The following is a 12,794-nucleotide window of genomic DNA, read 5'->3' on the forward strand; positions in this document are numbered from 1 at the left end:
GATATATCTCTGATTAAGTAAGTTTAAATTAATTAAAAAAAATAGATACTGTCAAAATTCTTGGAAATGTGTGTTATCTGTTTTTGGTTCATAGAAATCGCTATTTATTTACTTTTTAATAAAAAGGAGATGAATCTTTAAGTCACAAAATATTCTTAAAACTTGAGCCTTGAGGTGGGAAAACATATTTGAATGCATGTGCAAAAAGTGTCATCCCAAAAAGTCCACACAGGCTTATTAGGTACAACACATTCACTTTTTATGGCATGTTTGATTTAAAGGAAGTCTCTATTAAGCAATGATCTAAAATTTGCAGACAAATTGTCCCTGATTAGACTATTGAGAGTGCATAGGCTAATCTGGGACAACCATTGACACACTTGCATTAAGCCCCATTTTCCCAGAGAAAGGCTCATAAAACACATTAGTCGTGTTCTGAGAAAACTGAACATAATGCATGTGCGTGAAGTGTCGTCCGCACAGGCTTATCAGGGATGACACTTTCTGCTTTGATGACATTTTTCATTTAAATAAAGTCTTTTCTTATTAAAAATCCAATTAAGGCGGAAAGTGTCATCCCTGATTAGCCTGTGCGGACTGCACAGGCTAATCAGGGATGACACTTTACGCACATGCATTATGCCCAGTTTTCTCAGAGCACGACTCATATGATCATACAACATACAAGCTGCCCATTTCCTCTATTACCCAGCCGAGGGCAGCAGCGACACTGTGTCGGGCCCAGGTGGGGGAGTGTGACCTGCCTGAGTTCTGCCTGGGAGACAACCCTGCCTGCCCCTCAGACGTGTTCCTACAGGACGGGCTGCAGTGTGGAAATGGGCAGGTACGTGGGGGCTCTTATCTGGAACAGGGGAGGGGGGAGTGGTAAACACTAAACTGTTGGCTTTATAAGTAATAACTGAGGATGTGAAAATGAGCATGTCAATATTTTATTTTTTTGTTTTTAATGTAAGTTGTGTTTTCAGACAAATACGAAATGTGGGGGGAACATTTCGTATCTTACTGGTGTATGTCTTGTTCTTTCCCCAGTGACCCCCACATTGCAGAGTTATTTGCCCTTGAATTTAGCTTACCAAATATTGCTTGGGTGTTAATCACACTATTTGAGAATGACTCATTGAATTGGGTTCATGTTGTGGAGCTGAGAGAAAGATCTAAATCATTGTATTAAGAACATCTATCCTGATATATTTTCTTGAGTTTCATTGTTTGCTACATTCAAACGCGGGTCAAGGCTCAGTCTTTGCTTATTGCTTTATAATGCAGATCTTGCAGTGGCTTTTGTCCCGCTGAATTTTGAGAAATTCACTTTATGAAATCTTGATGATTCGGAAATAGTGAAAGAATTGTATGAATTTGTTTAGTCACACTTGATTGAAATTCAGAATTTATTTTAAACTATTTTTTATTCTTGTAAAAAAAACACATTTTGTTTTCACAATTCTGGTTTTAAATGTCAATAAATATTTTGTCCCATTTTACTAAAATAAAAACATTAAAAAGTAAGATGGCTGTAAATAAGCCAGCCAAATATTTAAGGAATGTTATAATTTATTTTTGTTTTGATAAATTTCCAATTTGTGATCTAAAATACCATGTAAGCAGAAAGTGTCACCCTTGATTAGCCTTCTACACAGGCTGATCTGGGACGTCATTTAACCCTTTGCATGCTGGGAAATTTGTCGTCTGCTAAAATTCTGTCTGCAGAATTTCTAAAATTAGCATTTTCTTCTATTTTTTTTCAAAGAATACTATCAGAATAGCAAACAGTTTGGATCCTGATGAGACGCCACGTTCTGTGGCGTCTCATCTGGATCCAAACTGTTTGCAAAGGCCTTCAAAATTCGGTTCCCGCACTGAAAGGGTTAACGCACATGCCTTTAGCCCAATTTTCCCATAACAAGAGCAATTTAATCTTACACCAACATTTCTCCACTGTAGCTTTTTTTCTGTATTTTCTGTAGCCTTCTGCTACAAGGGTAAATGCAGCATGCACACAGGATAGAGCCCAAAGAAACTTTTGTAATTTGCCCCCATCAAAGAAGCTTGGCTTTATTATCTGTCTGCCAGTCAGTCGGATAAATTTATGTCTTACACTCTCATTTCACCTCCCCAGGCATTCTGCTACAAGGGCAAGTGCAGCACACACACAGGCCAGTGTCGCCTGCTCTGGGGCTCTACGGGGCGTGTGTCTGACCCGGTCTGCTTCAAGCACCTCAACACCAACGGCAGCAAGCACGGCAACTGTGGCTACAACTGGACCCAGATCAGATACCTGCCCTGCCTCAGAGAGTAGGCAGCTTGCTTAACCCTTTACCACTTTAATACGTATTTAACCCTTTTCCACTTAGATACGTATTTTACCCTTTACCACTTAGATACGTATTTAACCCTTTACCACTTAGATATGTATTTAACCCTTTACCACTTAGATATGTATTTAACCCTTTACCACTTAGATATGTATTTAACCCTTTACCACTTAGATATGTATTTAACCCTTTACCACTTAGATATGTATTTAACCCTTTACCACTTAGATATGTATTTAATCCTTTACCACTTAAATACGTATTTAACCCTTTACCACTTAGATATGTATTTAACCCTTTACCACTTAGATATGTATTTAACCATTAACCACTTAGATCCATAGTAAACCCTTTACTACTTAGGTATGTCTTTAACCCTTTTTCACTTAGATATGTATTCAACCCTTTACCACTTAGATAAATATTTAACCCTTTATCACTTAGAAACGTACTTAACCCTTTTTCACTTAGATATTATTTAATCCTTTACCACTTAAATACGTATTTAACCCTTTACCACTTAGATATGAACTTAACCCTTTACCACTTAGATAAGTATTTAAACCTTTACCACTGAAATAAGTATTTAACCCTTTACCCCCTTAGATATGTACATTTGTATATAACCTTTACCACTTAGATACGTATCTAACCCTTTACCACTTCAATATGTATTTAACCCTTTACCACTTAGATACGTATCTAACCCTTTACCACTTCAATATGTATTTAACCCTTTACCACTAAGATTCGTATCTAACCCTTTACAACTTCTATATGTATTTAACCCTTTACCACTTAGATACATATTTAACCTTTTACCACTTAAATACGTATATAACTCTTCACCTCTTAGACACTTATTTTCACACATTTGTAGTCCCTTAGAATATTAAATTTAATTGAAGTCCTTTCTTACAAAATTGAAGTTTTAAAGGCTTCATTTCCAACCCTTAGATTCTGATGAGTAGCAAACAGCATAACACCTGAACAGACTGCAAGTTACTCTGTATTTCTACCATATTTAACCCTTTACCACTTAGATACCTATTTTGACGCATTTGTAGTCCTTTAGAAAGTAGCCTTTAATTAAATACCTTTGTTACTAAATTCAAGTGTTTAAGGCTTCTTTTCCAACCCTTAGGTGCTGATGTGCAGCAAACAGCATAAAACCTGAACAGACTGAGTTGCAAGCTGTTCTGGTTTTATGCTGTTTGCAAATAGCCATTTTCACTTTGCTTGTAAGTGGGAAAGGGCTAATACGTTACACTCGTTTGAAAATGACCTGATGTACTTATGTAATATGCAGCCACCATAGCTCTGGATCAGCCTGTAAATAAGTGCAGTCTAGTCAGTGGCTACCCTGTCCGCTAATGAGACCAAAACAATGCCATTAGAACAACTGACTTCTTGCCAGACTATGCAAATGCCCAGGCTTGTCTCCAGCTATTGTATGGGGCCTGCATATGGCATAAAACCCATTTCTGGCAGCACCTGGCTCAATGAATACCTAATTATTTTGTTTTGGCGTTGTCAGTCCTTCCGGCCAGCCGGCCGGCAATTTTGTGTCCGGGGCCATAGCTTGGAAGTGCTTTGGCGGATTTCATTGAAACTTGGTATGAGTATATATATATGGATAAGAGGATGATGCATGCTAAATGGCATTGTACACCATCAGATAATAACGGAGTTATGGCCCTTTGTATCTTGAAAAAATGCTTTTTTTGTGTGTCTGGAGCCATATCTTGGAAGTGCTTTGACGGATTTTATTAAAACTTGGTATGAGTATATATATATGGATAAGAGGATGATGCAGGCCAAATGGCATTGTACACCATTGGATAATAATGGAGATATGGCCCTTTGTATCTTGAAAATGCTTTATTTTTGTGTCCGAAGCCATATATTGGAAGTGCTTTGACGGATTTCATTGAAACTTGGTATGAGTATACATATGGATAAGAGGATGATGCACATTGGCCTTGTCCATCCATCCAGAATACTTTTGTGTCCAGAAGTATAATGGGGGGGGATATCAATTCAACAAATTTGCTTGTTATTCAATGCTTTTATATGTGATGCAGGTAGGGCACAATGCAAGCTTAATCAGCGAGAAAGGGAATTCCTTATAGTTAAATGTTTGTAAACAGGCCCAATGTTCATAATTGTAATGTTCAAAATTTAATTAAAAACATCTGCATAAAACAGAATTCATTACAACTGCAAAGTTGCATTCTTCAAGTGTGAAGATAAGTGTCATTTGTAATTTAATTTATGCTTGTCGGCAATTAAAAACATGATTGTTTTTATAATTGATTTACATGATTACCTAAGTTTAGTTTATAATTCAAGTTTCAATGAAACTTACAGGAGGCAGCAAAGAGCAGCAGATATATCAAAGCTCTTTTATTTATAACATAGGTTTTATATGGCAAATCATTTCACAGAAAAATAAAATTATAACTGTTATGGAATAGTGATTGCTTTATTCAAGTCTCAAAGATGTTTTAAATACATGTAGTGGTATTTGCGAGAACCAACAACTTATTTTTTTTAGAAATTCATAGGTTTGTGTTTTAGAATATTGAGTTTAAAATATTTGAATATATTTAAAAGGAAAATAATACTGAAATATGTGTTTGTTTTTGGTGTGATTATGCTTAATATTATTATTAATATGGAATCACTTGACATTTTTTTATTTGCACATTAAGTCATTTGTATATTAATTATAATTTTATGCAATTATCATATAACAAGGTATTACAATAGAAAAAAAAGAAGAGGAAAGTCATGCATGTATACCAATCACATGCCATCCAGTTGTAAACAATTGGATTGGGTTATATAAATATGTATGAATATAATACTAAAACATTTTAACCCATTCTGATTGGCATTTTTACCAATTGGTAGTTCTTTACAAAATCATATAAACATAAAGACCTTTCTTACTAGATTCAAATTTTAAAACTTTATTTCCAACCCAAAGATACTGATGAGCAGCAAACAGCATAAAACCTGAACAGCCTGGGAGCTACTGGCAGACTGTTCTGGTTTTATGCCAGTTGTATATAGCAATTTTTACTTTTGAGTGAGAAAGGGTTAAGAAATGTTCAGAAATTGGGGACGTTATACAGTAATATCCTCCACAATCTTCAGTGACGTGATGTGCGGGCTGCTGCACTGTGTTCACCAGAACGAGAAACTGATGTTCTGGAAGGACAGTCTGACCCACACAACCCCCGCCACGTTTCTCACCATCGGCACCACAACACATGTGTGCCGGGGAGCCATGCTGGATGTGGGGCTAGACATGCCTGACCCTGGCATGGTACCAGACGGTGCCAAGTGCGACGAGAAAAAGGTCAACAACTTAACCCTATACACATTTAAATGCATTTGTTGTCCCTTTTGAAATCAAATGAAATTAAACACCATTCAAAATAACTTCAAGTTGTAAAGCCCTCATTTCCAACCCTAAGGTACTGAAATGAAGCAAACAGCATAAAACCTGAATATACCGCAAGTTACTCACAGGCTGTTCTGGTTTTATGCTGGATGCATATAGCAATTTTTACTTTCCTGGGCCCAATTTTTAGCTTGTCTTGGTGAGTTCTACACGCCACACACATTTTGGGGTCACTAGGTCAAGGTCACTGTGACTTTTTTCCCCTATTTCAGCTAAATATTCCCCCCTCCAAAAGAAAAAAAATATTTTATTTTTTTTTTTACTTTTATACCTATGTTGCCAGCTGGTATCGTGCTACTAACCTTTGATTAAATGTATATCTATGTAAATCACATTAAAATATTATAGTACAAATATGTACACAAAAATTAAGTAATGAGAGACTAAGTGAAAAAATCCCTCATAAAAGGTAATAGACGCGAAAATTCACCCTCATGACCGCTGTGGGTGGCTTCCCCTGGCGGCAAGAGAGGGCCCTGCTGTCAAGCTTTCATTTATTCAAAACTGCTCCCGCAGCCGAGCGTGGCACCCGTTATGCGGTGCTCTTGTTAAAACATCTGACAATTGATAAATAATAATCCTTTTCACTTACATTCTTGGTGAATTGATCACTGTCTTAAATAAGTACAAAATATACTTTTGAAGTATTTAGCTTGAAGTCTTCATGTCAGTAAAGAGAGATTTTTCTCTAAACTTAAAACTTCATGGGTTAATTTAATCAATTGCAAAAATGAGAAGGTGGGGTCTGTAGGATATAGTTATCTGTATTTCCACTCTGTTTAACCCTTTACCACTTAGATAGGTATTTTGACACATTTGTAGTCCTTTAGAAAGTTATGTTTAATAAAATACCTTTGTTACTAAATTCAAGTTTTAAAGGCTTCACTTCCACCCCTTAGTTACTGATGAGCAGCGAACAGCATAAAACCTGAACAGACTGCGAGTTACTGGCTGTTTTTATGCTGGTTGCAAAAGCCATTTTCAATTTGCATCTGATGGGGGAAAGGGTTAATACAAGAGACTGTTATATGTCCAGTATAATAAGAGACTGTTATATGTCCAGTATAATAACCTTATATGGCTCATCAGGGACAATACTTTTCCATGAATGGTATTTTTCGTTTAAAGAAAGTCTCTTAATAGCAAATATCTAATCTTACGGAAAGTTTCGTCCCTGTTTAGACTGTGTGGACTTCACCAGCTTATTTTGAAAAACATTTTAAAGAAGATGCATTAAGCCTGTTTTTCCCAAAGTGGTACTCATATTTATATAATCAAGACAGTTTTTAAGCTGAAAGACTCAATTGTTCTATCAGATGCTTGAACCAGCTCTATGTTCTATCAGATGTGCTTAAATCAGCTCTTTGTTCTATAAGATGTGCTTGAATCAGCTCTTTGTTCAATCAGATGTGCTTGAATCAGCTCTAAGTTCTATCAGATGTACTTGAACCAACTCAATGTTCTATCAGATGTTCTTGAAACAGCTCTATTTTCTATCAGATGTGCTTGAACCAAAAGTGTCGCTCCATAAGTGAGCTGGGGTTCTTGGGCTGTGAGGGCGGCTGTTCCAAGCATGGTGTGTGTAACAGCAAGGGCAACTGTCACTGTGAGGAGGGGTGGGGGCCTCCCAGCTGCAATGGGGCCGGCAACGGGGGCAGTGTGGATAGCGGGCCCATCAAGATTGAAGGTGAGTGGAAATGAGCGGTCTGCACCCACAAGGCGGTAAGGGTATCACGTTTACAAATTTTTCTAAACGTTTAAACGAAATTAAATAAACGAAACGTAACCGTTTAAACGGTATCCCTATGTCCGTTTTAAAAGCATCAGTGCCATCGCATCTCCAAACTGGAAGTAGCAATTATTTCCGGAAGTTATATTTAGTGCATATCCCATTCGCGCAATGACGTCATATTAAAACCAACTGTTCTCGTCGTTGTCGAACCATTGGGTCACACTTTGTCTACTTACATGCCGTAATATTTTGTAACAAAGAGGAATTAATATCGAACCAACATTCCTTAAATAAGAGTAAACCGGTTTTAAAATTGTCAATGTTTTACTTAACACGATGTACATCAAAAGATGCATACTTCAATTTATTTCAAAATATTCCTATACGGAGATTGTTCACCATATCTCTTGAAATGAATGCCGATGAAGAAACGTTGGAAAAATTTCCTCGTGCACTTCGTGCCGACGCGCATCGAATGGTCAAGACGATTCGGGTCATGCTCATGCAACAAAAGGCGGGAATTTCGTGATGACGCGCGTTAAATATTCAAGACGTCTAGTCCGTACATGGTGTATTGTTATGTTTACGGTATTGTGAATAAGGGGCATGTGGTGCACGTGATACAAATAGTTTTTAATACGAGTCTTTTTCAGCAGCTGTTATAAAGCTTTGCAACGTCGTAACGTAATGAACTAAACTGATTTATATTGATATTGACTGTCGTTTAAACGTTTACAGTTTTTGTAAACGTTTTTGACCAAAACACGAAACACGACCGTTTAAACGTGATACCCTTACAAGGCGGTGCTCTTGTTTATATTGGACATTACTTTGTTTTAATTTACCTACTCGTAGCACAGTACATTTACTTTTGTTAAGTTTAAGACCCGATGTCATTCCGTAAAGGGTTAGTGACTCTATTAGGTTATGGAAAGAATTGTAATTGTCGTTTAAAAAATAAGTTGCATAGTCAGCAAATAGGGACTGTTTGATTTCTTCGTCAGGTTCTATTGATATGCCTTTTATGTGTTTATTTGATGTGATGTGATAGATACTCGATGCAAATAATAAATAGCGATGATGAGAGTGGACATCCTTGTCGAACCCCTCGTTCGATGTTAAAACTGTTTGAAAAGAAGCCATTGTTAATGATTATACTGTTAATATCGGTATAGAATAGTTTGACCCACTGAATGAGACTTTCACCAAATTTCATATTTTCTAAGCAAGAGAACATAAATGAATGATCAAGCGAATCGAATGCCTTTTCAAAGTCTGCAAAGAATATTAGACCAGGATTATTTGAATTGTTGAAATAGTTAATGCATTCTTGGATAAGACGAACGTTTTCACCAATGTAACGTCCCTTTATGAAACCAGATTGAGATCTTGAAATAATTGATGGTAATATTTTTTTTTATTCTATTGGATACAAACAGATGAATATTCCATAGAAAAAGAAGAAATGGAAAAAAAATAACAATAATGAGGAAAAAAAAACAATAAACGACAAGTCCCCAATAGAGACACAAAAAAGCGTACTTCTGTTCACTGGAAAATACACAAACTTATTGACGAATAGTGATCTGAGAAGCAAAAAGTACACATATAACACGTAAGATTGTATGGTAACTTATAATAATAATAATATAATAATAAGAACTACTTGATCGTGTGTGGAGGGTGGTTTGTTGCGTTGTGTTTGTGTGTGCGGGTGTGTGCGCGCGTCTTGCGCGCATTTATGCGCATGTGTTGTGCATGCACGTGTAAATGAGTGTGCGCACAGGTTAGGGTGTGTGTGTGTGTGTATTCGCATGTGTGGGAATGTGTGTGCGCGTGTGTGCTTGTTTGTGTACAGTTGTGGGTGCGTGAGCCCGTGTGCGTGTGTGTGCGCGAGCGCGCATGTGTGTGTGCTCGTATGCCTGTGTGTGCGTACTTGTGTGTGTGCGCGCGAGCGAGCGTGCGTGTATGTGTTTGTGTGTGTGTGCTAGTTGTGTAAAAAAAACGCAGATGTGCGGGTGCGTGCGCGAGTGCGTGTGTGTGCGTGCACCAATGAGTGTGTGCGCGTCTGCGCACGCGTATGTGTATGTGTGCGTGTGTTGGTTGTGTAAAAAGAAAAAAAAGACGCTTGTGTGCGGGTGTGTGGATGCGCATGTGTCTGGGGTTAAGTGCGAGCGTGTGTTTTGTGTGTTTATATGCGTGTGTGTGCACTTGTGTGTGCGCGCAAGCGCGCGCATATGTGTATGTGTGTGTGTGTGCTAGTTGTGTAAAAAAAAAAACGCGGGTGTGCAGGTGTTTGGCTTGTGCGTGTGTGTGTGTGTACGTATGCATGTGTGCGCGTGTGGGGATGCGCGTGTGTCTGCGGTTGAGTGCGCGCGTGTGTTTTGTGTGTTTGTATACGAGTGAGTGTATGTGTGTATACATGCATGTGTTTCAAACTTCTCGCTGTCTCATTATTTTTCACTGTGAGTACCTGTATCTCGTAAGATACGTTGTAATAATTAATAAGCTTATGTTACAATAACGACTATAGCAAGACTATTGCAATGACAGAAAATTTATCCTGATACAAACATTTGTTTTGTTATTATTTGTAAAGAGGTTCATGATAGGTAAAAAGAATCTATGCAACTTTTGTATTTGAAATCATCTATTGAATATATATGTATATCCTCATGTATTGTTAAACACAATTAATGCAATCAGTACACGTTTTAGTAATATGTTATCTAGGAGACGTTAAGCACATTTCAAAATAACACGAAATGTGTTGAGATCAAGAGACATATACACGAGTACATTCTTATGTCTGTCGCATATGTTTCTTATCTCTCTCATCTTGTGTTAATTATCAAGTAATTGAAATAATGGTGCTGCTTTAAATGTTTACAATTATTATTCCCTGTGAATATGTTGTTTTTAACCTTTTTGTATGTGAGGCTGTGTATACACCGAGCAGATAAAGATTTGCAATACCAATTAAGACTTGCAGTACACTAAACATTTTGGAATTTCTGACTGCATTAGTGTTGAGTTTTGAATATTTTTTTTTTTTATTTGTGTGTGTGTGTGGTGGAGGATCTGTTGCTCCATATTACAAAGCCTTGTGCCTATAATTTGTGAGTGAAATTACTCCACAACTAATCAGTACTGTAAGCCCTGTAGAGAGGGCCTATTTTTATGAAAGTTTTACTAATATAGCCTGGGTTGTGCTGCTTTTTCAGAGCTTCGTAGCCTGCTGGTGGCATTTCTGGTGCTGTTCCACTAATTTAGCCTGCGTTGTGCTGCTATTTAAAAGCCTCATAGCCTGCTGGTGGTGTGGTGGCGTTATTGGTGCTGTTCCACTTATTTAGCCTGCGTTGTGCTGCTATTTCAGAGCCTCGTAGCCTGCTGGTGGCGTTATTGGTGCAGTTCCACTTATTTAGCCTGCGTTGTGCTGCTATTTCAGAGCCTCGTAGCCTGCTGGTGGCGTTATTGGTGCAGTTCCACTTATTTAGCCTGCGTTGTGCTGCTATTTCAGAGCCTCGTAGCCTGCTGGTGGTATTGCTGGTGCTGTTCCACTTATTTAGCCTCCGTTGTGCTGCTATTTCAGAGCCTTGTAGCCTGCTGGTGGCATTGCTGGTGCTGTTCCACTTATTTAGCCTGCGTTGTGCTACTATTTCAGAGCCTCGTAGCCTGCTGGTGGCATTGCTGGTGCAGTTCCACTTATTTAGCCTGCGTTGTGCTGCTATTTCAGAGCCTCGTAGCCTGCTGGTGGCATTGCTGGTGCAGTTCCACTTATTTAGCCTGCGTTGTGCTGCTATTTCAGAGCCTCGTAGCCTGCTAATGGCATTGCTGGTGCTGTTCCACTTATTTAGCCTGCATTGTGCTGCTATTTCAGAGCCTTGTAGCCTGCTGGTGGCATGTCTGGTGCTGTTCCACTTATTTAGCCTGCATTGTGCTGCTATTTCAGAGCCTCGTAGCCTGCTGGTGGCATTGCTGGTGCTGTTCCACTTATTTAGCCTATGTTGTGCTGCTATTTCAGAGTCTCGTAGCCTGCTGGTGGCATTGCTGGTGCTGTTCCACTTATTTAGCCTGCATTGTGCTGCTATTTCAGAGTCTAGTAGCCTGCTGGTGACGTTGCTGGTGCTGTTCCTGGTGGTGTTGCCACTATTGGCCTTTCTGGCCTTCCTACTCTACTACTTCAGGCACTCACTGCAGGCATGGTGGCACAGCAGGTTCGACAAAACAGCCAAGTATGCACAATCTCTTCTCTTACTTTCCTTTTGTGTTGTTAAAGTTCTTCGAAGTTGAATAAGTGTAACTCATTGATGACATTGTGTTTGTTTATTGATAACATTTTGTATGACTAAAAAAGTTAAATTTTAAGTCTTCAAACATACATGTTTAGGGATTTTTTATTTAAAAAAAGAAGAGAACATAAAAATGTAAGGCAAAACCTTTTCTGTCTGAAGATCAAGTACTTACTGTAAAACTATTAAATTTCGAGTGGTACGAATTTTCGTGGATTTCCTTGGTCCACTGAACCACGAATTCAAGTACCAACGATTATTTATACATTCTTTTAGCCGAAATCGGTCATTTCCGAATGTCATTTCCGACATTTTTTTTTGTTTTCGGTTATTTGAGATATTGTTTTTTTGTAATAATTACTTCACTTCAGTAGGTCACATTACACAATTTCTTGATTAATTAAAATATTCTCGAATTGAAAATGTTTTCTTCCACTGAATCATTAGCGACCTGTGTCAATAATGCTTCAGTCATAGACTGAGCCTTTGCAAGGTCGGGCAATCCTGCTATAGTAGGGGAATGTGTCTGAACTGTTTCCGTTTTGAAAGAGACATTGTTTGATTGAGATATGCTAGTTAATATAATATGTTGTTTTCATGATAAGTGTTTGGGTAATAATACTTTTTATGTGACGTCGTCAAATTAACAGTTTGCAGATTTATCACATATGTTAATTAGTGAAAATTAAAGTTAAAAGAGATATAACGGTTTTCACACGTGTATTTTGGGGACCTTATTACTTAATTGTTACTACTAAGAGACAGATTGCGCTGAGAATTGCACATGTTGTCAAAACAACATTGATGGCAATAAGCGAGCAGGGACCCACATGTGCACCGCTTTATCGATTTTTTCGACAATTATTGGCATTCGGCAACACTTACATGCTTCAGTGCACATTAACCTCAAGTCTTGCTGTCAACACAGATTAGCAGATTATGCTTCGTTATTACACTGGTTGTTT

At 38.0% G+C, this 12,794-nt stretch overlaps 1 protein-coding gene across 1 annotated transcript in view; it reads left to right on the forward strand.

Moving 5' to 3' along the window:
• The window catches only part of LOC127840532 (disintegrin and metalloproteinase domain-containing protein 9-like), a 37,900-nt gene that overhangs the window by 23,151 nt on the left and 1,955 nt on the right, over nt 1-12,794 (forward strand). Inside the window, exons 15-19 of the mRNA XM_052368947.1 lie at nt 713-844; nt 2,138-2,313; nt 5,496-5,700; nt 7,306-7,492; nt 11,634-11,772. Coding sequence (XP_052224907.1) covers nt 713-844; nt 2,138-2,313; nt 5,496-5,700; nt 7,306-7,492; nt 11,634-11,772 — 839 coding nt within the window. The remainder of the gene's footprint in view (nt 1-712; nt 845-2,137; nt 2,314-5,495; nt 5,701-7,305; nt 7,493-11,633; nt 11,773-12,794) is intronic.

This window comes from Dreissena polymorpha, chromosome 8, assembly GCF_020536995.1.
Source record: "Dreissena polymorpha isolate Duluth1 chromosome 8, UMN_Dpol_1.0, whole genome shotgun sequence".
NCBI classification, from domain to species: domain Eukaryota; kingdom Metazoa; phylum Mollusca; class Bivalvia; order Myida; family Dreissenidae; genus Dreissena; species Dreissena polymorpha.